The 21328-nt window shown below is 37.0% G+C and overlaps 2 protein-coding genes across 3 annotated transcripts; both read left to right on the top strand.

The window, feature by feature from the left end:
* Positions 1-2345: 2345 nt before the first annotated feature.
* LOC120281308 (pre-mRNA-splicing factor CWC25-like) lies at positions 2346-4162 on the top strand. The gene is made up of 2 exons (XM_039288164.1): positions 2346-2476; positions 3121-4162. Exons 1-2 carry the CDS (start codon positions 2346-2348, stop codon positions 4160-4162), a joined length of 1173 nt encoding a protein of 390 aa, XP_039144098.1.
* A 5829-nt stretch (positions 4163-9991) lies between these two features.
* Positions 9992-20021, top strand: LOC120280983. Of its 2 annotated transcripts, none has more exons than XM_039287940.1 (9): positions 9992-10274; positions 10625-10746; positions 11008-11083; positions 17794-17876; positions 18227-18265; positions 18637-18707; positions 18795-18909; positions 18997-19099; positions 19826-20021. In XM_039287940.1, exons 1-8 carry the CDS (start codon positions 10127-10129, stop codon positions 19063-19065), a joined length of 723 nt encoding a protein of 240 aa, XP_039143874.1. In that variant the 5' UTR covers positions 9992-10126; the 3' UTR covers positions 19066-19099; positions 19826-20021. The 2 variants fall into 2 exon arrangements, with proteins under 2 accessions (XP_039143874.1, XP_039143875.1); XM_039287941.1 differs by having other exon boundaries at positions 9995-10274; positions 11011-11083.
* Positions 20022-21328: the final 1307 nt, after the last annotated feature.

The raw sequence follows: 21328 nt of genomic DNA, 5'->3' as shown, positions 1-21328 counted from the left end.
GTGAAGCTATCTTGAAGATCTTGGTGAAATTATTCTTGGAAACATGAAGACAAGATCATATCAATACCATATTTAGGTGATTTGATTGAAGACTAAATATGGTGGAGCTTAATTAAAGAAAGATCTATTCATGGTGTAAATGAAGACCAATTGAAGATATGATTTGAAGAATCCTTGATGATTGAATTGATTGATTGAAGATCTATTGAAGGCAAGATTTGAGGACCAAACTTGGGTGAATTGAAGATCAAATTTGGAGAATCTTTGAAGATCAAATTCAGGTGAATTGAAGACTAAGTTTGGCAAGTTTCATGGAAGACGCACAAGGACGTCAGCGCCTTTGCGAGGGGACTCGCGTGATGAGGAACCGAGGAGGTAGGGCTAGTTCCCGGCAATGGGATCGGGAGATTTGGCTGCATCGACTCGACTAAGCATGACCGGGAGGTTGATGGGTCTTGAGGTCGTCCTCGCAACGTAACCGTAACTCGCGTCAAGTCGGTCAGCGGGCCATGTTGCAATTCATGTTACAACAGGAGTCGCAATAGACTAATTTCAGCGAGGTTTTTTAAATTAGTAGCCGCGGAGAGTCTAAAAAGAGGTATGTGCTATATTTGGGACGCTGAGGCGCCTATATAAGCTACCTTGCTCGAGATTGTAGGTGTGACTCTTGAGTGACTCTTTGAGGAGAGTGTGTGAGCACCAAACAATCTAGTAGAGGTAGTGATCTTTATTGTTGAGAGTGTGAGTGACAAGTGTTTGTACTCATCTATTTTTACCTCTTTTAGTGGATTGTTTATCTCCCGGGGCTTGGCCCCCCAGACGTAGGCGAGTGGACACCGAACTGGGTTACCAACGTTGTGTGTCTCCTTGTGTTTGTTTGTGTTTCTTTCTTTATTGGTTTGTGTGAGACTTCTATGAGTGCTTAAGTGTTACCTAATACCCACAAACCACACCGAAGGAACTAACAAGTGGTATCAAAGCCTTGGTCGCCGTTTTCACTTTGGTTTCAAAGTCGGCAAGGTCCTAACAAGTTCTATTGATGGCCGGAAAAGAAAGAGCTTCCGTCACACGACCACCGTTGCATAATGGATCCAACTATCCATATTGGAAGGCTCGCATAAAGGCGTTTATCAAGTCCATTGATGAGAGTGCATGGATTACTGTAGAAGAAGGATGGTCTCCTCCTACTCTAGTTGATAAAGACGAGAAGGTGATCATGAAGAAGAAAAGCTGTTGGAGTGTCGAAGACATGCGCAAAGCTCATGCTAATGGGAAAGCTCTCAATGCAATCTTTGGAGGAGTTGATGAGAACCGCTCAAGTATATCGCGAACATGCGAGTGTGTCAAGAAAGCTTGGGAGATTCTTCAAACCATACATGAAGGTAACAACTTGGTAAGAGAATCCAAACTTCAAATGTTAACCACTATGTTCGAAAATCTCAGGATGGGAGAAGATGAAACGATAGCCATGTTCAATGCTAAATTGATGGACATTACAAATCAAGCTCTACCAAACTCGACAAGGAGTACTCGGATAAAAAAGCTAGTCCGAAGACTCTTACATCACTCCCAAGAAGAATTGATGCAAAAAAATCTCTGCATAGAAGAAGCAAGAGATATTTCAATTATAAAACTGGATGAGTGCATGGGGTCTTTGCAAGCATATGAGATGAACCTTAATCCCTCGAAAGAAGAATAGAAGATATAGCCTTGAAGGTTGAAGCAATAAAACAGAAGGAGTTACACCAAGTTGTTATAACAGAAGATGAAGATGAAGAGGATAGAGAAATTGTTTTCTTGTCAAGAAAGATGCATGACATGCTCAGAAGATACAAGACACAAGGCAAGAAATTTCAAAGAAAAAGATGGTCTAAATAAAGAAAAAGGAAGAAGTCGAAGATCATCACAAAAAGGAAGAAATTGAAGATCGTCTCACGAAGATCAAGTGTAGAGAATGTGGAGGCTTTGGGCACTATCAAGCCGATTGTGCTAATACTCTCGGAAAAGAAAGAAAAAAATCATCGAATGCTAGATGGAGCGATGACTCGGATGGTAGCATCGAAGAAGACGATGTAGGGAAGTCCGAGCGACCATCATACGTCCCTTTCTTACTCGTGATGAATGGATCCATGCTCGTTGCAGTAATATGTTGCAGACATCGACCTACAACATCCACTAAAAGCCGACAGTGAGTACAATGAGGTAGCAGTAAAATGATCTTCTCACAAGCTATAAACTCATAATGAACAGATTTAATGATATGATGTTGCTAAAACCAACGCTTGGAGGAAGAGTTGAGTATATGTAAAGAAAAGTTGTTCAATGCTGAGAAGACCTTGGACTCCATGAACAAGGGTACTACCAAGCTTGACGAGATTCTATCAGTTGGAAGAACTAGTAAAGGCCGACATGGTATTGGGTATATTGGAGAAAGCTCAAGTGTCAAGACAGAAGACTCAGGAGTTGTGTTTGTCAAGTCATTTGCTCAACAAAACATTAAAGAAAAACAAGTCAAAGCAAGGGAAGAACAAAAAAGTGAAGTGCTTACATGCTTTCATTGTGGAGAAACTGGCCACATAAGACCCAAGTGCAACAAATTGAAAGAAGACTTGAAAAGTGGAAGAATAATTGGATATGAAGAAGCAATCATTAAAAGAAAAGTCAGAGGGAAGACTATTGTAATCAAGAAATTGTAGATTCGAAAAGGTGAAGTACCAGAGAAGAAGAAGAGTCCTCCAATTCAGGGTTTGAAGATGGTGATAAATCGGACAGTACAACATTATGAGTACAACAATCAATATGTTGACCGAGGGTCCTATGAAGTCAATCAAGCAAAAACACTCCAACGAGTGAAAAATCTCTTGATGTCTCTCAAAGTTAAAAATAAATAAATAAATAAATAAAAATAAAAATAAAAATAAAAATCAAATCAAATCAAAAAAACAAAATCAAAAACAGGAAATAAAAAGGAGGGAAAAATATATATATTCAAAAAGAAGAGGGATTATTTTTGAAAAAGAGATTTTTGTTAAAGGGTGCCTTGGAAGTTATAACTAATTAATGGGGGCATAAAAACCCTAATATCTCAATTTGTTTCCAAAAAAATTGTTTTGAAATCAGAAGTAAGCAAAGGAGAAGGCGAAGACAGAGAAGAAAAGATGAGGACAAAGAGGATGGCCCGCCGTGCTCCACCGACCCCACAAGAAATTGTCGCTCGATTACGGAAGTAAGGATGAGAGGGACCGATTCGGAGGAAGCCCACTCAAGGAGAGAAGAATCAAAAGATTTGGGGAAAGCGATTGTCCCTTATGTTTCTTCTCAGGATGTTGAAGTAAGAGAAACGGAAACATCGTCTCAAGATTTGCCTTCAGGTGTCAAAGACAGAGATGATCTCTTGAGATGGGTTCGTGAGTCTTTTCCAGGTGCTTATGTTCAGAGAGCAGAGGAAGATGAACAGGAGGACTCCACTACTGTTCTAGTAGGAGAAGGTTCAGAAGAGCAACAAGCTAGGGATGAAGATGCTGTAGAAAAAAAAGCAAACCGAGCACAAGCAGAAGAAACTGTTGGAGAAAGAAGTACAGATGCTCCCACTAGTGCTAAAGAAGAGGTTGCTACTATTCTAAGTGAAGTTCTGGGTGATCTACATCGACATGCTGAAGCACCTACAGATACTGACCATATCACTGGACAAGTTACAACAACTCCTGCAACATCAAAAAGTTCACATAGTTCTGATGAGATCCCATTCAAAGACCGTGTTGCCCAGATTACTAAAGGGAAGAAAGTAGTGTCTGAAAAGAAGGCCCAGTCAAGAAAGAAAATCCTGAAAAAGGAGAAGGTTAGCAAGTCCAAAAGAAAGTCTTTCTCTGATCCCGAAGTAGAAGCTTCCCCGAGGCACAAGAAAAGGTGTACTGAAGCAGCAAAACAGGGGGAGAAACCATCAGCAAGCTCTAAAAAAGAAAAGAAGAAGAAAGCAACCCAACAGGCAAAAGACAGTGATGAAGACAGATTTTATGACAAAGCATCCAATAAGAAGTTTGAATATGTTGAAGGGAGAGGAGTTGTGGTTGAAAGGATGATTGATGAAGGAGCTTTTGAGAAGTATGGCTTAGCGAGTCAACTGCGACAAAGAAGTTTATATAAGTCCGCCACTTTTCCGTAAAAGCTATAGTTTGTCTTTAGTGCGAGGAATTTTACGAGTAATTTCTGCCTTATCCGAAAAGGGATCACTGGAGTCTATGTTCGAGGTAAGTGGATCCCTTTTACTCCCACTGTATCGAATAAATTCTTAGAGTTTAAACCGAGAGGTGAAGGAAACTATGAAGAAGGGCTTGAGTTGAATGAAGAAGTTACGAAAAGAGATCACTGGAGGAAGGACGTAGTCAGTGGGAGAAGAGACAAGACTCCCGAGCATCCAGCCCTTACGGCCAAGTCTGATGTTCAGTTTAGACTTGGCATTGAGTTGGTTACCATCCCCTGCAATTCCAGTAGTAGTGAAGGAGCTTGCGCTTTTATTGTTTGTTGTTGGTACTAGCAAGAAGTTCAATCTAGGAAGGCTGATCTTCCAAAATATTGTGAAAGAAGTCGATCGCATAAGCTCCTCAACATCACTGGGTATCCTGCTGACTGTCATCAGCGATGTTGTTCAGACATGGAGTACTGACTCATGAAGGGAGAAGCGGTCACGGCGGTGAAGAAGGTGAAGATTTCTAGAAACTATTCGACCCAGTGTAAGAAGATTGATTTACACTGAGGAAGGGTGTCTCCACCATCGATGCACGAAGATGAAGAAGAGGCAAATCTATTGGTAGAAGAAGAATATGAGAATATGTTGAAAAGAGCAACTAGAAGATGTGGAGAGGAAGCGACGAGCATTATCTGCAGAATTGTTCATCATTGCTCGAAGCGAGGCGGAAGATTCTATCTAGCTCTGGAAATTCTTGAGAAGAAAAAAAGAAGAGAAGGCGATGGTCGCGACTCGGGGAGATGAAGACCGAGGAATCCACGAAGATAGGGGAGTTCTCTGAAGATGGTATAACAAAGCTTGCAATGCAGTTTATGAAGACTTGGCATCAATTATGTCACTAAAAGGAGGAGAAGTGTGCTTGCGCGATCGACTAGTTATGTGTTTTTTCTTTTCTTGGGCATTTGAACATTTAGTCTTATTGTGTTGAACATTGTTTATGCTTGTCAGTTAATCGTATTTTGTCTCACTAGTTGCAGTTTGTAATATTTTCTCAAGTATTTTGTAAGCAACTAGATGATATCTTATGCTCGGGTCCTAGTTTACGTTCTCCGGTTGATGTTGTTCCTAGAAGTTATAGCAGATGTCGGTTTAATCAGTGTCCGGTCGGTGTTATATGAGAGTCGATCTGGGGTCGCGAGCGGTTTGTAGTCGAAATTATGCCAAGGGGAGATTGTTGGTCTGAACCGCACTATTTATTGGCGTGATTTGACACTCTGAGACCAAGTGACGTGGCAGCCAAGGTGATGAAAGCATAATTGATGATGTGGCGAGCATGGTGACAGTGAGCGAAAACTTTGGAGCCTAAAGGCAAACATCTTGAAGATCTTGGTGGAGCTATTTTTAGTAAGTCTACAACATGGGCCAGAATATCTTGAAGATCATGGTGAAAGTTTATCTTGAAGATCTTGGTGAAAGTGTTCTTGGAAGCGTGAAGACACAGATCGTATCGATACCATATTTAGGGTGATTTGATTGAAGACTAAATATGGTGGAGAACTAATTAAAGAAAGATCTATTCATGGTGTAAATGAAGACCGAATTGAAGATATGATTTGAAGAATCCTTGATGATTGAATTGATTGATTGAAGATCTATTGAAGGCGAGATTTGAGGACCAAACTTGGGTGAATTGAAGATCAAATTTGGAGAATCTTTGAAGATCAAATTCAGAGTGAATTGAAGACTAAGTTTGGCAAGTTTCATGGAAGACGCGAGGGCGTCGCGCCCTGCGAGGGGACTAGCGTGATGAGGAGCGGGGAGGTAGGCTAGTTCTGCGTGATCGGGATCGGGAGATTTGGGCTGCATCGACTCGGACTAAGCATGGCTAGGGAGGTTGATGGGTCTTGAGGTCGTCCATGACGTAACGGAACTCGGTCAAGTCGCGTGATCGGTCGTGTTGCAATTCATGTTACTGACGGGGAGTTCGTGACAATTAATTCAGCGAGGTTTTTAAATTAGTAGCATGGAGATTCTAAAAAGAGGTATGTCTTATATTTGGGACGTTGAGACATCTATATAAAGTTACGCTTGCTGCGTAGATTGTAGGTGTGACTCTTGAGTGACTCTTTGAGGAGAGTGTGTGAGCACCAAACAATCTAGAGAGGGTAGTGATCTTTATTGTTGAGAGTGTGAGTGACAAGTGTTTGTACTCATCTATTTTTTTCTTTATTGGTTTGTGTGAGACTTCTATGAGTGCTTAAGTGTTACCTAATACCCACAAACCACACCGGAGGAACTAACAAAAATTATAAGTTTTAAAGTGTAATTTTGCGATTAAAATTTGTATAATTTTAAAAGGCTATAGTAAGGGAAAAACTCGAATTTTTACGTTGAACACTTTTCATATATAACCCTTGCAAAATATATAAATTTTAAAAATCTTTCACCTACGTAAATAAAATTATGAGGTTATGAGGTTTGAAGTGTATATTTCTCATTGAGATTTGTATAATTTTCAAAGACTATAGTAAGGGAAAAAGTTCAATTTTTCCAATGAACACTCCTCATATATAACCCTATAAAAATATAAATTTCGAAAAACCTATGACTTTGGTTAAAAAAAAATTATAAGTTTTAAAATGTAATTTTGTGATTACAGATTTGTATAATTTTGAAAGGCTATAGTTAGGGAAAAACTCAAATTCTTCAAATGCACACATTTCATATAAAACCATATAATAATATAATTTTTTAAAAAACAGTTGACTTTGGTAAAACAAAAAATTATAAGTTTTAAAGTGTAATTTTTTGAACAAAATTTGTATAATTTTCAAAGATATAGTAAGGGAAAAACTCGAATTTTTCCAATGAACACTTTTCATATATAACTCTATAAAAATATAAATTTCCAAAAAACCTGTGACTTTAGTAAAAAAAAAATATAAGTTTAAAAGTGTAATTTTGATATTGAGATTTATATAATTTTCAAAGGCTATAGTAAGGGAAAAACTTGAATTCTGCCTACGAACACTTTTCATATATGGCCCTATAATAATATAAATTTTTAAAAAACCGTTGACTTTGGTAAAAAAAAAAATTAAAAGTTTTAAACTATAATTTTGTAATCAAATTTTGTATAGTTTTCAAACTCTATAGTAAGGGGAAAACTCCAAATTTTTTAATTAACACTTTTCATATATAAACCTACAAAAAAAAAATATATATAATTTTTAAAAACTTTCAACATTGGAAAAAAATTATAAGGTTTAAAGTGTAATTTTGTGATCGATGTTTGTATAGTTTTTAAAGACTATAACAAGGGGAAAACTTCAATTTTTCCAATGAACACTTTTCATATATAACCCTATAAAAATATAAATTTTCGAAAAAACCTTTGAGTCTGGTAAAAAAAAAATTATAAGTTTTAAAGTGTAATTTTGCGATTAAAATTTCTATAATTTTCAAAGGCAATAGTAAGGGAAAAACTCGAATTTTTCCAATGAACACTTTTCAAATATAACCCCTACAAAATATATAAATTTTAAAAATCTTTCACTTACGTAAAGAAAATTATGAGGTTTGAAGTGTATATTTCTGATTGAGATTTGTATAATTTTCAAAGACTATAGTAAGGGAAAAATTTCAATTTTTCCAATGAACACTCTTCATATATCACCCTATAAAAATATAAATTTCGAAAAACCTATGACTTTGGTAAAAACAAATTATAAGTTTTAAAGTGTAATTTTGTGATTAAAGATTTGTATAATTTTCAAAGGTTATAGTAAGGGAAAAAATAAAATTCTTCAAATGGACACATTTCATATATAACCGTATAATAATATAAATTTTCAAAAAACAGTTGACTTTGGTAAAAGCAAAAATTATAAGTTTTAAGGTGTAATTTTGTGATCAAAATTTGTATAATTTTCAAAGACTATAGTAAGGGAAAAACTCGAATTTTTCCAATGAACACTTTTCATATATAACTCTATAAAAATATAAATTTTTAAAAAACCTGTGACTTTAGTAATAAGTTTTTGAAGTGTAATTTTTGAGATTGAGATTTATATAATTTTCAAAAGGCTATAGTAAGGGAAAAAAACTCGAATTCCGCCTCTCGAACACTTTTCATATATGGCCCTATAATAATATAAATTTTTAAAAAACCGTTGACTTTGGTAAAAATTAAAAAGTTTTAAACTATAATTTTGTAATCAAATTTTGTATAGTTTTCAAACTCTATAGTAAGGGGAAAACTCCAATTTTTCCAATTAACACTTTTCATATATAAACCTACAAAAAATATAATTTTTAAAAACTTTCCACATTGGAAAAAAAATTATAAGGTTTAAAGTGTAATTTTGTGATCGATGTTTGTATAGTTTTTAAAGACTATAACAAGGGGAAAACTTCAATTTTTCCAATGAACACTTTTCATATATAACCCTATAAAAATATAAATTTTCAAAAAAACGTTTCACTCTGGTTAAAAAAAAAATTATAAGTTTTAAAGTGTAATTTTGCGATTAAAATTTGTATAATTTTCAAAGGCTATAGTAAGGGAAAAACTCGAATTTTTCCAATGAACACATTTCACATATAACCACTACAAAATATATAAATTTTAAAAATCTTTCACTTACGTAAATAAAATTATCAGGTTTGAAGTGTATATTTCTGAGTGAGATTTGTATAATTTTCTATTTTAATTACAAAAAAACTTTCTATTTTACAGTATAAAAATAAAAATAAGAATTTTATCAAAAGTTGAATGTAATTTTATGATTGACCAAAAGCTATACGACGGAAAAAAAAATCGAATTTTTATTGGTCAATCATAAAAAGTTAAGTGTAATGTTATGATTAACAAAAAGCTAAACCAGAAAAAGTACTCATAGAAATCTCCAAGGAAACCAGCACCATTACAGTTCCCACATAAGATTTCCCACTTTCCTCTGCCAGAGAACAATCAGCTCTCATAAGAGGGAATGAATAACATCTACAACAATTGACCATTGAAGTGATCGACAGAATTGACCCTAGCTAGCTAGTTGGATAATATGATATTGATGTTTGGTGTCTAAAAACATGTGAATGCATGAATAGCAGAAACGATGAATAGTACAGTAATATTTTTAGATAATTGGGATCACAACCAACTATTAGTATTAGCTTGTTTAGATTTTAAATTGGTGAGTGTGGCAGATTATGGTCATAGCCTTCTCCATTTATTTAAAGAAAAGTTCATGAGTATGATACAACAACAACATGCAGCACCTAGAGGCTATAGCTAGAGCTATCAATTGGACTTCAATGACTATTATATATGTTCTTCCAATAAGAAGTAAGAACTGTGTATATATGTCCTACCACAATATTTAATACCTTGCTAAAATGATAAGAGCAAGAATTTTGATCAATCCGATTAAATAACATTACTTATCCTGTGACAGCCATTTCAGTTTGATGTATATAAAGCAGTCGAAATCAATAAAAATAGTTATACTATTATACCTTGACCTTGTCCTTGAGTGAGTGAGTGAGTGAAGGTCAGGAGGAAGAGACTAGGGGGCTTGAGAGTAATCATCGACAACGGGGTTTGGCTGAAGGCCCGCTGATAGTTCACTCGCCACTTACGCAACTGGAGGTCGCAGAGTTCAGTTCACCATTATAATATTCCCCGGCAAAGATCGAGCAGCGGGGCAATGCCCAATGCTCGATGCTCGATGCTCGATGCTCGATGTGGATCAGTGGATGTTTCCAACACTCCAAATCGGATAAGCTTTTTATTCATTCTCTAAAATGCCCTCCTCCTCCTCTTTAGTCTTTGCTCTTCAAAATCTGTGTAGTTATATATCTTGTGCCATTTGTAGACAAAAAAGACCCCAAAAAAAAGGGGGGTATTTGAGTAAATTCAAGTTGTCTTGATGGACTCTTATGTCATTATTATTCACACATTGCAAGAGAAGAGTTGGAAGGAGGAAGAGAAGTAGAAGAAGAAGAAGAAGAAGAAGAAGCTCGAAAAGCTCGAAAATGGCGAGCGCTCTCTTATCAACAGCTGTTCGCTTTATGAGCAGGTCTCCAAGTAAGCAACCGAATCCCTTTCTTCCTTTCTTTGTGATTCATTCTCAACTAAGTTGTTATATATCAGTATATCACTTGAGAGAGAAATTTGTGTGATATGTCCATCTGGGAGAGAGATTTATGCAATCATTCCTCATTCAATAACTTTTTTTTAGTGCTTAAATGTTGCTCGATTTTGTTTACAAGATAGGGAAATAACCTGGGTTTATCATAAATTTAGCTTAACTTGTTGTTGTTATTGTTGTTGTTGTTGTTGTTGTTGTTGTTTAATTCCGTTATCATTGCAAAATTGTTTAATTCCGTTATCATTGCAAAATTTCACTACTGTATTTCTTTCTTCCATATATACAGAGACATTTGCATTTAAGATGATCACCAGCAAATCCTTGTGCACTTTGTGTCTATCTACTAAACAAATGACAAGAAGCAAGAGTGTCCACAATCCTCGAAGCTGTGCTGCCATTGCCTCAATGGTAAGTAAATGTGAAAAAACATTGGACTCCTCTATCCAGTTAATAGGAGAAAACATAGCTGCTTCACGTAAAACTCTGTCCAGCATCAAAAAAGAAATGTTATATATATATATATATATTTGCTAGTAATCCAGCCCTCTAATTCTGGTTTATAATATGCACTTAAGAATTGGCTGATCCTCAAACCGTTGCTTGGGGTTCCTTATCAATTGTGAAATATGGGATGCTCTTATTAAGCTCATAACTTCTTGTTTGTTTTAGCAGGTTGGAGGGAAAGCCAAGAAAAGTCAAATTGTGATCCCTGATCCTGATTACAGAATTCCAATTGTTTTACTTGGTAAATGTAACGAATTTTCCTAGAACTTAATCAAGGAAATTCAATAACAGAGAAATCTATCTCAAATTGAATTAGCAATCAACTTCTCAATGAAATTCAAAGAGTTTCTATTCAGGAAAAACTCTAATTACCTCAGATAGTTCTCAAATTAGCATCTAATAACATCCATTTACCAGGAAAAGATGCAAACCACCAGAACATCAAGGGTTTTCAACAAACAAGTAATAATCCTCAAATGGAAAAAGAAATGGAAAGTCTTGAGCTCACGAGCTATAGATCGGATAAAAAGGCAGGAAAAAGGAAGATAGCGGGAATCACTTCCCTCACGATCGGGAATCGTCGGGAGAGGACCACGGGAGAGACTCCACACAGGGCCTAGAACTTTCTCTCTTCTTTCTTACTTCTTCTCCACTCTTCTTTAGTTTATATAGACCACATCACGTAGGTGTAACCACTTAGTGGTAAGTTGTGCCTCGTCCTTTACTGCCATAGGGACCGAGTTTGTCTCCTATGTGAATCCCTTGACCTTTGATTTTTCCCTTCTCACTCGCCTCGCTTAGTCGCCCAACCATCTTCTCTGTTGCCTCGTCAATTTCTTTGTCTTTGGAATAAAGTTGCTCAGTCGACTCAACCCGGTGACCTCCCAGAGCACGTGGCGATCTTTAAAATTCTTCTCCCGCCTTTGTCACGAGTTAGGGCGCCATTTGCTCAATTGAGACCCGTAACAATACCCCCCATTTTCAAAGATCTTGTCCTCGAGATCAAGGTCGAGGTAATTCTTGGCGACATGAGCGGCATCCTCCCATGTATGGTAATCATCCTCCCATTTTACCAAAACTCGGCGAATCACCCGGCCATTGTGCAAGATATCTACGTTACGCAAAAATGGCACGAGGGTTCTAGAAAGAGGACCATGCTCATCGAGTTAGGAATGACAATGGTATCTTTGGAAGAGACCAAATTATCACTAGTATGGCATTTTTTTAAGTAAAGACACATGGAAAACTGGATGTATTTTTGCATTGTCTGGCAATTGGAGTTTGTAAGCCACTGTGCCAATTCTCTGTAGAACCCGAAAAGGTCCAAAGTATCTCATACCTAGTTTACGGTTTCTCCTCGAGGCCAAGGAATGTTGCACTGTATGGTGCAATTTAACCAATACAAAAATCACCCACCTCAAAAGAGATTTCAGTCCTCTTTTTGTACGCCATTTTTCATTCTCACTTGAGCCTTCAATAGATTACGTTTGATTTGTTGTAATACCCGATCTCGTTCTTTGCGATAAAGAGAGCTACCTCGGGAGGGTCTTGATCATTTGAGTAATAGGTAGCGGTTGAGGAGGATCCCTTCCAAAAACAATCTTAAAAGGAGACATTGCAGCACTGTAATGGAATGAAGTGTTATACCAGAATTGGGCCCATGGCGATGGGATTAACCCAATTTACGGGATTTTTACGAGACAAAAGCACCGCGGTACAACTCAAGACATTTGTTAAGGGGCTTGAGTTGGCCATCTGTTTGCGGGTGGTAAGAAGAAGACATTGATAGAGTAGTTCCCATAGCTTTAAAAAGAGTTTGCCAGAATTTGCTTAGAAACCTTCTATCTCGATCAGTAACAATCGAATTGGGAACTCCATGTGGTTTAACTATATTACGAATGAAAGCTTGACCACACTAACACTTGTAAAAATCTGATTTCGAGTGGAATAAAATGTCCGAATTTGGACAAGCGATCAACAATTACCATGATCACGAGAGAAACCTTTGGATCTTGGTAGCCCCTGATATGAAATCCATTGCTATATCCTCCCAAATTTGATGAGGTATAGGCAGCGGTTGTAACAAACCTCCCGGGATGAGTATGACTCTCCTTTGCCCGGATTGACTGAGACCCGAGGCAATTTCGAATAAAGTGAAGCACATCTGTCGCATTCCTTTCCACATATCTTTGGTTAGCAAGTCTTGTAAAAAGTCCGTAAGGACCCGAGCATATCCCCAGCTGGAGTAGCATGGAATTCATCTGAGAAGAAGATTTTTCAGAGAACCATTGTCAGGAATAAAAATTTTATGATCATACCACAGTATGTTGTGCTTCCACGAATAATGTGAATCCACAGTTTTGTGTTGTTGCAGCTGATGAATCATATCAGCACAGAAAGGATCATTCAATTGGCATTGAATAATTTGATTCAAAATGTCACTCGAACAGAAGAAAGCCATAAATTGTCTCGACGAGTGCATCAGTGACCAAATTTTTCTTTCGAGGTTTTATATTCAATGGAAAAGTTATAACCCAACAATTTAGGTAGCCACCGTTGTTGTTCGGGATGTACTGAATTGTTCTTTCGGCATAAGTGCTTCAAGGATTCTGATCGGTCCGGATAATAAATCGTTTGCCCAATCAAATAATGTACGAATTTCCCATGACCTCGATGGTGCAAGCAGTTCCACGACATAGGGGCTGATTGTTTTTGCATGTTTGGTGTCAATTTCACGGAAAAAAATGCTATCGGGTGATTATTACGGTGAGGGCGAGCTCGATTCCGTCCCAGATGCATCTGTTTCTAAAACAAAAGGTAACGAAAAATCTGGTAATTTCAATACCGGTGCTGATGATATAGAAGTTTTCAATTCCAAGAATGCGGTGAAATGTGAATCCGACCATTGAAAGTTATCTTTTTTTAGCGGATCTGTAAGAGGTCCCATCAATTCTTTGCATATCTGTGTATGAACCTGCGGTAGTAACCGCTGAGTCCCAAAAACCCTCGCAATTGTTTGACTGTTGCAGGTACTGGCCAGTTAAGAATTGATTCCACTTTTGATGTGTCCATCTTGACTCCCTCGTGAGAGACCAAATGACCCAAATAGTCAATTTGATACATACCAAAAGCGACATTTGGAATACTTGGCATAGAGATGATTATCAAGTAAGGCTAGCAGTACAATCTCCAGATGCTTAATGTGGCTTTCCCAATCTACACTATACACCAAAATGTCATCGAAAAAGATCAAGACAAATTTCCTCATGGCAAAACTGAAAATACCATTCATTAATGCTTGAAAAGTGGCAGGCGCATTCGATAAACCAAATGGCATGACAAGCCATTGAAAATGGCCATGATGTGTCCGGAATGCCGTTTTGTGTCTGTCTTCAGAGTGTAACAACACCTGGTGATAGCCTGACCTCAAATCTAATTTGGAGAAAATTACGGCCCCATGTAATTCATCAAGCAACTCATCATTCTTTGGTATGGGAAAAAGCATCCTTAATGGTAATTGCATTCAATGCTCTATAGTCAATGCTGAAACGCCAAGACCCATCTTTCTTTTTTTAACTAGCAACATTTGGGGAGGAAAAAAAGGGCTAGTACTCTGTTCAATTATTCCATCCTGCAACATTTGAGATACCATTGATTCAATTTCTGATTTCTGGCTATGTGGGTACCGGTATGGCCTAACCTTGACCGGGTTGTGAATGCATACGTAAAGGGAATACGATGATTGCGACTACGGAAGGAGGAAGACCACTTGGGACGAGAAAAACCCGTCGATACTTTAATAATAATTCTCGTAAAGTATCGGGCATATCTGCGAGAAAAAAATCATTTCACGAGTTTCATCGGTCGTAGTAGACATACACTTTGCATTGACACCAGTTGAATTGTCAGGTTCAGTGGGATAAATCTCATAAGATTCAGCAATCGACTTGGATGAAGATAGTCTGTTCAATTGGTGGAGAGATATCTGCTGTGGAAGAACCCCTGTATCACCTTGCAAAGTAATAAATTGTCCCTTGTGAAAAAATTGAATGGAGAGCTTGCTATAATCCACAACATGAGCGCCAAGTGTGGCCAACCAAGCAGCGCCTAGGATGATTTCCGCTCCTGCTATAGGCAATAGAAAAAGCGAGGCTGTCAAAGTGTGGCTACATGCACGAATTGGTAGTTGGTGGATACGACATGTAACTTCTAATGTCGACCATTGCCCACTAAGACCTTGAATGCGGATGTCGGGTTGCACATCTAAATTCGAAATCGAGACAAGTCTCGGTTGAATGAAACTATAAATCACTTTGCCCCCATCGAGGAGAATTTTGGTGAATGTCCATTAATTGTGCCGAGAAAAATCGTAGAGTACCAGAAACCGTAGTGCTATTCATGGCATTTAATGAATGTTTAAGTGACTGCTCCTCAGCCTGTGAAGTAGTATCTAACTCCACAACAAAGTCATTCCCATCATCTGTGACTCCTCAGTAGAATCTTCATCCCATTGTAATAACAAAAAGTCTCCTATTAGCACATCGATGAGAAGGTGTAAACTTCTCATCACAATTGAAAACTATAAGCCTTTTAGCTTTCTTGTGATTGCATTTCATTAAAAGCTTATTTTTCTGTATGGAGATTCTTTGCATAGGTCTTTGAGGATCTTGTCGATGTGGGCCCGGGTGGCTACTATTTGGAAGAACCGGAGCTGCTCTGATTGGCAGAGGTGTTCCCTTTGCTTGATGTAGCGAAGGAGTGATATCAGGAGAAAAAGAGTTTTTCCGGGACCAATTCTTGTTAGAAGGGTTATATTTCTCTTCATAAAAGCTTTGCCAGATGAGGGCTAGCTGCTGGTAAGGAATCCGGTTTCCAAGGAATTACATCCCGTTGAATATCTCGTTTCAACCCACTGATAAATCGAGACAAAAATGCAGAGGGCGACATTCCCTCTACTCTATTAGCCAATTCCATGAATCTAGCATAATAAGTGGCCACGAGAATCCTCTTGAAAAAAAGGTTGAACAATGCATAATCTGGAGATTCATACGGAGGGTCCATAATCATGAACCAATGCCTTGACCAATGATTGCCACGAAGTTAGCATCCCAGTTTTTGTGTAACATACGGTACCATGGAACTACTTGGCCATCAAAATGAATAATAGCCAATTGTATTTTCTCACCTTCTTCCACACGGTAATAATCAAAATCTTTGCTCGGCCTTGAATATCCAATTAAGCACATCAATTCCTTCAAACCGTGGAAAAATCAACTTTAGCGGATGCGGTATGATAGATCTTGGTACCCTTACATTCATTCTCACTTTGATTAACTCATCTTGTAGAGGATGAGGTAAAGAAGAAATACTAGCGATACTACGATTTTTCTTGATTTTCAAAAATACTTTGTGAAAGTGAGTAAAAGCTTGTTCTAAGCGCTTAACTTTCTCATCCCGTTGATCCATAGCCATTAACAATCTTTCCTCCCTTTGATCCATAGTAGAGTATCAAATCAAGCTTGGCATTGAGATCCTTCGGCGAGTATGAGTCGACCATAATGAAAGCACCAAATATGTAGCGAATTTTCCTAGAACTTAATCAAGGAAATTCAATAGCGAGAAATCTATCTCAAATTGAATTAGCAATCAACTTCTCAATGAAATTCAAAGAGTTTCTATTCAGGAAAACTCTAATTACCTCAGATAGTTCTCAAATTAGCATCTAATAACATCCATTTACCAGGAAAAGATGCAAACCACCCGGAACATCAAGGGTTTTTCAACAAACAAGTAATAATCCTCAAATGGAAAAGAAATGGAAATTCGCGAGCTCACGAGCTATAGATCGGATAAAAAGGCAGGGAAAAAGGAAGATAGCGGGAATCACTTCCCTCACGATCGGAATCGCGGGAGAGGACCACGGAGAGACTCCACACCGAGCCTAGAACTTTCTCTCTTCTTTCTTACTTCTTCTCCACTCTTCTTTAGTTTATATAGACCACATGCCCACGTGAGGGTGTAACCACTTAGTGGTAAGTTGTGCCTCGATCCTTTCTTGCCATAGGGACCAGTTTGTCTCCATGTAGAATCCCTTGACCTTTGATTTTTCCCTTCTCACTCGCCCGCTTCGTCGCCCAACCATCTTCTCTGTTGCCTCGTCAAATTTGCTGTGTCTTTGGAATAAAGTTGCTCAACTGACTCAACCAGCGACCTCCCGAGCACGTGACGATCTTTAAAATTCTTCTCCCCGCCTTTGTCACAGATTGGCGCCATTTGCTCAATTGAACCCGTAACAGTAAACTTCCAAGTCAACCAGAATGTGCCTTTAACGTTCCACCTCTATTATTTTATATTACAGAAATTTTTACTTCAATTTTTTATGGACATTGTTTGTTTTGTGATACCATAACATTAAACTTTACCTATCTCAGGATTTTCATTTAGTATCCTAAAAATACTCACCAGAGCAGATTAATTACTGGATACAATCTATTTTTAATCACTTAGCTATGGTACTTTACCTTAATCATTTGGCATATAATTCAGTTGTTTACAAGTGATACATAATGGATTTTCAATTTTGAATGCTATGGGGGTCTTTCAAATTTTTGGTTTGGACCATTGTTTGGTTTAACTCATTTTCTATGTGAAATGCTATCAAGGTTCTCTGCTGCGCCACTGTAGAAAACAAGAAATACAAATGCCTGTGTTTTTTTTTCCTGAATACAAAACTAAGTTGTGAACTCAGTGCTAAAAACTTGAAACTCAGTGCTCTCTACATAAAGGTAATAAAAATTTTGAAAATATTCTTGTGAACTGCACTTCAACTCATGGTTCGAAATGTGTTCTTATAACTGCCATGGGAATTGGTTGTTTGCTGAGCTCTTTCCCGTTTGTGAATTATTAATCAACTGACAACTGTGTGATGCTGATCATGTCTATTGCAATCAGGACTTGCAGGTATATTCGTGTACCAAGAGAATTTGCTAGTTGCTGCACCAGTTGGCCTCCTTGGGTTGCTTTTGTTGTTCCAGGTTGGCGCTCACCATGCCTTCTCTTGCATTGATCTGCATCATTTACCAAAATTTTAAATCCCTGGATGACAATAGTTACCTTGGCTTCTTGAAGTTTTCATTTTTTCTTTTTAATTTAGTGTCCGCTGCATGACAATGTTAGCAACACTCCCTTGATTGTTTGTAATGATCATTATATAATTCGGATCAAAGCTCTTCAATTCTTGTTTCCATAGTGGTTTTCTGCTAGATCCTGAGTTCTTTAAAACGTTTCTATCAAACACTTCTCTTTTCCTCTTATATCATGTTATTTCTTGTCATTGTTTCATTAATTTCTACAGATTAGCTCATGTATTTTTTGCTTTTTTCAGACGACAAGAGTGAGATTTGTCTTTGATGAAGAGGCCTTGGTTTGTTTCCTCTACCCTGAAATTATATGAAATATGTCTTTCGTTACAAAGAGTAATAACCAAGAGTATGCACAAGATATTGGTTCTTTTTAAAATTGTGCTTTAAATTTTAAACTACAGGATTTAATTGGATTGAGATTTATGGTCTTTTAGATTTTCACCAAGACAAAATTAATTATTTTGCCCCTGTTGTGACCTTTTTGCTGTAGACCATGAATTTGAAGCTGTCCTTGCTTTACAGACTAATGACTTGAATTGCTTCTTACCAACTTAACATCGGTGCTGGCTAGCATAGAAAGAATTCTAGAATTGATGCTTAAGATCTCTAAATCTGCATCCTTTTAATTCTTTTGGTGGGTGTTTGGCTCTAGGAGGTGAAACTTGGAGATCAGCTTCAAGAATCAGGTGAAAATGTTTTTGTTGGTGGCAAGAACCGCTGGAAGTGAGGATGCCACTTTCTACTGCCAAATTAAAAATAGAAAAATATGCAATCATAAATGCAATTGATTCCCAATTTCAATCTCAACAGGTATTCAACATTTGTAAACTGGGAGTTATGGTGGCCAAATTTTCCAATATTGGTTTACTTCAAAGAGACACAGACAAAACCTGAAGGACAAGTCCACTTTTTCCCAGTGATCTTTGTAAGTGCATTAGTTTGCAAAAATCAACTTTGTTTTCTATGTAGTCTTTCAAGGTACTTCACCCTAAAATCTGCTTGATATCTGCAGAATGGAAAGCAGCTCTATGATGTTATGGTAGAACGAGCAAGTTCATCTAAGACTAGCTTGCCAAAGTAGTTCAAGAAAGTTGGTGTTCCAGCGTAATAGTCAGGTAAGCTTCTGAGTTTCTTAATGATCCACATCTTTTCTGCCAATAGCCATCATAAAAGTTTGAGCTCATTAACTAGAAAATAATATGACTTTGTGTGTATGTGTTTTTTGTAAAGAAAAGTTAAAGGAAGCACCCCTTTTATTAGGAAATAAAGCATGGTAGTACAATAGTTACTAGTAAGGGAAGTGTTAAAAGATGTAAGTCTTCAAACATTCAGACCCAACGTTAGAGAATCACTCCTCATTTTATTTGGAAAATAACACGACTCCTGAAAACTATATGATGCTATACTTGTCATGGGATGAGTTATCAAATTAAGTTTTCTATGTAGCCTTAATGCTGCATATGGATCAAATACTAACTCAAAGGGCATCTTTGTAAAAGGAAATTTGTTATAGAGAGCAAGTTAGAAGCTGACTGTTCTGGAAGGAAACATGGTTGATATAGCATTAAGCTAATTATAGCTCAAAAAGGCTTCTATCAGACTCGATAACAGTAGATTCATCTCAGCTCACTTGATGCGCTGAATTTTAATGTTTACAGTTAATATAAGTCTAGAAGATGACTTCAAAAGCCTAAGATTCTTACAATTCTTGGTGATAATTAATAATCACAACACACATTATTCAATGCATACCTTGTATGCTTTATTATTTGCAATGCATTAATCATGGATTTGTAAGGCTTATTTTCCATTGACTGAGTTGTTCTCTCTTCATTGCGCAGATACATGGCTGGTTAATTATATTCGTTGATGGCAGTGAAAGAAACCAGAATATTTTTGTTTTGCATCTCCTGTAAATTGTCAGCATACCAATGTTTTTAATTGTGCGCCATCGAATTATGTCCCTTTGATTTGCGTATCATCAATTGAATTTCTGTCTAATTTGTATGTTAGTTGATTGGAATGTGTCTGCTTTTCCTTCCAGAGTTTTCATAAGATTGATAATCAAGAGGAGGATTTGAAAATGTCAATACAACGTAAACCTCAATGCACCCAAGTATATGCGAGTTATATAGCTTCAGGATTTATATGGCCTTTCCTTAATTCATCAACGTTACTGACATGCCCATGAACACCAATAAAAGAAAAAATAATGTATTTTTTTTTTCGGTCGATTACTAATGATTAGTGATTTATATCTATAGTGATCTGAAAACAATAACTGCATTGTGAATCAATGTAGAAATCAATCCTCTAATAAAAAGAAAATTCCAGAGAACTAAAGGAACTAACCCATCTTTTGGGTGTTTAGTGACACCTACAGATAATGTATCTGTGTGAAGGAATAGACAATGGAATACTAAATGTGGTTCTTGAAAGGATGATCGAGTAGAAGACAATCCCATCTTAATATTGGGGGCATACAATTGTGCTATTTGTCAAACCACAAATAAATGTTGATCCCATCACCGACAAAACCTTACTAGAAATCATGGGACTTGTACTTCCATCAACATCATCTTCCATGACCTCCACCAATCAAACACACCCATGGACCTCAGGATCTATTACTTACATGTTCAAGTCCATTGAAACATGTTTCAGTACAAAGAGCAAGAATGGATACCTGCCATACTGATCATTGATTGGAATGAGAGGGAGATCAAGATAATGATATTAGTTGCATAAACTATACATACTCATCATCTTATTTTCTAAAATTTTGATGATTTGTTGTATGTATTCATTGCACTCTCCCAAAAGGGGGAAAATTTGCTAAAATGTATGACAGTTACATATGATTAATGTGTGGCGTCCTGTCATGGCCAAAAATGGTAAGCAAATAAAAAAGCAATAAATATTTTTTAAATTCATTGAATTGAGTAATAAATATGTATTGTCCATTGACTTATCGAAGGCAATATATATAGTTTCAAGATGAACTGCTTCTGTCGTTCTGATATATAGTGGTCAGAGAAAATTATTATTGCTAATGCATAGCATGGTGAGTAAGTAGGTTGTTTTTCACTTAATTGTAATTGTGTTTTCTCTGTGATCATAGCATGATTTTCTTTTTCTTTCTTGTAATTTTTTCCATCCATCATCTTTATGATTGGTATATATATATATATATATATGCACATCGTCTTGAGTTGTTTTCAATTAGTTATTTTTCAGGTTATGTTGAAAGTAGTGAAAACAAAGTCTGAATTTTGGCAGGGTTTTCTAGCACTTGTGTTGTCATGTAGTCTGGTTTTCTTGGCTGTGGGACAGGGCTCTTCCAC

The sequence above is a fragment of the Dioscorea cayenensis genome, chromosome 17, assembly GCF_009730915.1.
Source record: "Dioscorea cayenensis subsp. rotundata cultivar TDr96_F1 chromosome 17, TDr96_F1_v2_PseudoChromosome.rev07_lg8_w22 25.fasta, whole genome shotgun sequence".
Lineage (NCBI taxonomy): Eukaryota > Viridiplantae > Streptophyta > Magnoliopsida > Dioscoreales > Dioscoreaceae > Dioscorea > Dioscorea cayenensis.
Note: the sequence above shows the minus strand (reverse complement) of the source record. Positions and strands in the feature narration are given on the sequence as shown.